A 1,416-nucleotide genomic window follows, 5' to 3' on the forward strand; every position below is an offset into this window, starting at 1 on the left:
CCCTCTCCCCGCCCGTGTAAGCCCCTTTTAAGTTTCTTTCCACCTGAAGTTGCCATTTTATTCATTACCTTTGGTTTCCTGGTTCTTTAGTTGTCAAAGAACAGGAGTTACTTGACCTCTGTTTGTTTGTTTCTATAGTCAGACAATTTATTTTGCTGAATTTAGAATCAAGTTCAGCTGGACCTCTAGTTTTGCACCACCTGGATTTTCCGATAGTTTTTATTTCTCATGATCTAGTTCATGATCCTCTGGATTTCTTATTTGGTAGTTGTACCTAGAGGCTTAATCAGATTCAGGTTTGATTTTTTTCCCAGGGTGTCATGATTACTTCCTAGTTATTCCATGTAACTCTGTGTGGGGCTCCTGCATCGGAAGGCACAGTGTCTGTGTTGCCTCTCTTTGTGGGATGCCATCAGCTGCAGGTCTCTGCCTGGACATGCACTCGGTGTGGGTTCCAGAATGGTGATGCTTTCTCATTGATTCTTCCTTTACTGACTGGAGAACTTCTACGAAGAGTAGAAACTTTCTCGTCATCGGCCGTCTCTCTTCCCAGGCCTACGGGCCGAGCGGCAGAGGCAGGCTAGGTGCTCGCCCCTTGGCTTTCAGGAGAGAAGGCTCGCAGGTCCGGGCTTTCTTTCCACAGCTCTCACGTGTCCGCTTGCACCTGCACCCTGGGGGTCACACCCACTTCAGCCCAGCGCTGCAAGGGGGGAAGGAGATACTGAAGCACCCTGGGGGTCCCACCTGCTTCAGCCCAGCGCTGCAAGGGGGGAAGGAGATACTGAAGCACCCTGGGGGTCCCACCTGCTTCAGCCCAGCGCTGCAGGGGGGGAAGGAGACACTGAGGCCGCTTGCTCCGATTCCTTCCAGGGCCTGAGTAAGAAGACGGGGATCTCCTCGAGCCATCTCCAAGCCCTGTGGATCGGCTACAGCACGGAGGGGCTGTCTGCTGCCCTCGCCTCGCTCAGGAACCTCTACACGCCCAATGTGAAGGTGAGCAAGCCCTGTACCCTGTGCCCGTGCCCAGGCCTATGCCTGCTGCCCTTTCCCCAACAGTCCTGCCCTCCCTCTCCCTGGGCTGTGGCCAGAGGCCATGGAGGAGCTTCTGATGATGCTCTTCTCTGAAGTCAAAGTCGGTCCCTTTCTCTTCTACCTGCTGGGCCAGCTTTCCCGGGGCAGGAAGCCGTGGGGGGCAGGACTGCGCTGTGGGCCTGTGGTGAAGGTTTCAGAGGGATGTGATAAGGAAGCAATTCACACAGAAAACCGAAGGTCAGAGGGAGAGTCCAGGGAAGAGTGATTGTTAAAATGCCCTGAGTTTCTAATCTGGACTACCTCTTTATGGCTCATAGGAAATTGCACGTTGGGGAGAGACACAAAGTGATAGGGACACAGAGGAAACTGCTGCCTAGGTTTCGT

The 1,416-nt window shown here is 53.5% G+C and overlaps 1 protein-coding gene across 1 annotated transcript in view; it reads left to right on the forward strand.

Annotated features, from left to right (window-relative positions):
* Positions 1 to 1,416, forward strand: part of TANC1 (tetratricopeptide repeat, ankyrin repeat and coiled-coil containing 1) — a 176,040-nt gene that overhangs the window by 134,754 nt on the left and 39,870 nt on the right. Inside the window, exon 15 of the mRNA XM_015565775.1 lies at positions 871 to 993. Coding sequence (XP_015421261.1) covers positions 871 to 993 — 123 coding nt within the window. The remainder of the gene's footprint in view (positions 1 to 870; positions 994 to 1,416) is intronic.

This window comes from Myotis davidii, unplaced genomic scaffold, assembly GCF_000327345.1.
Source record: "Myotis davidii unplaced genomic scaffold, ASM32734v1 scaffold59, whole genome shotgun sequence".
Classification (NCBI taxonomy): Eukaryota; Metazoa; Chordata; class Mammalia; order Chiroptera; family Vespertilionidae; genus Myotis; species Myotis davidii.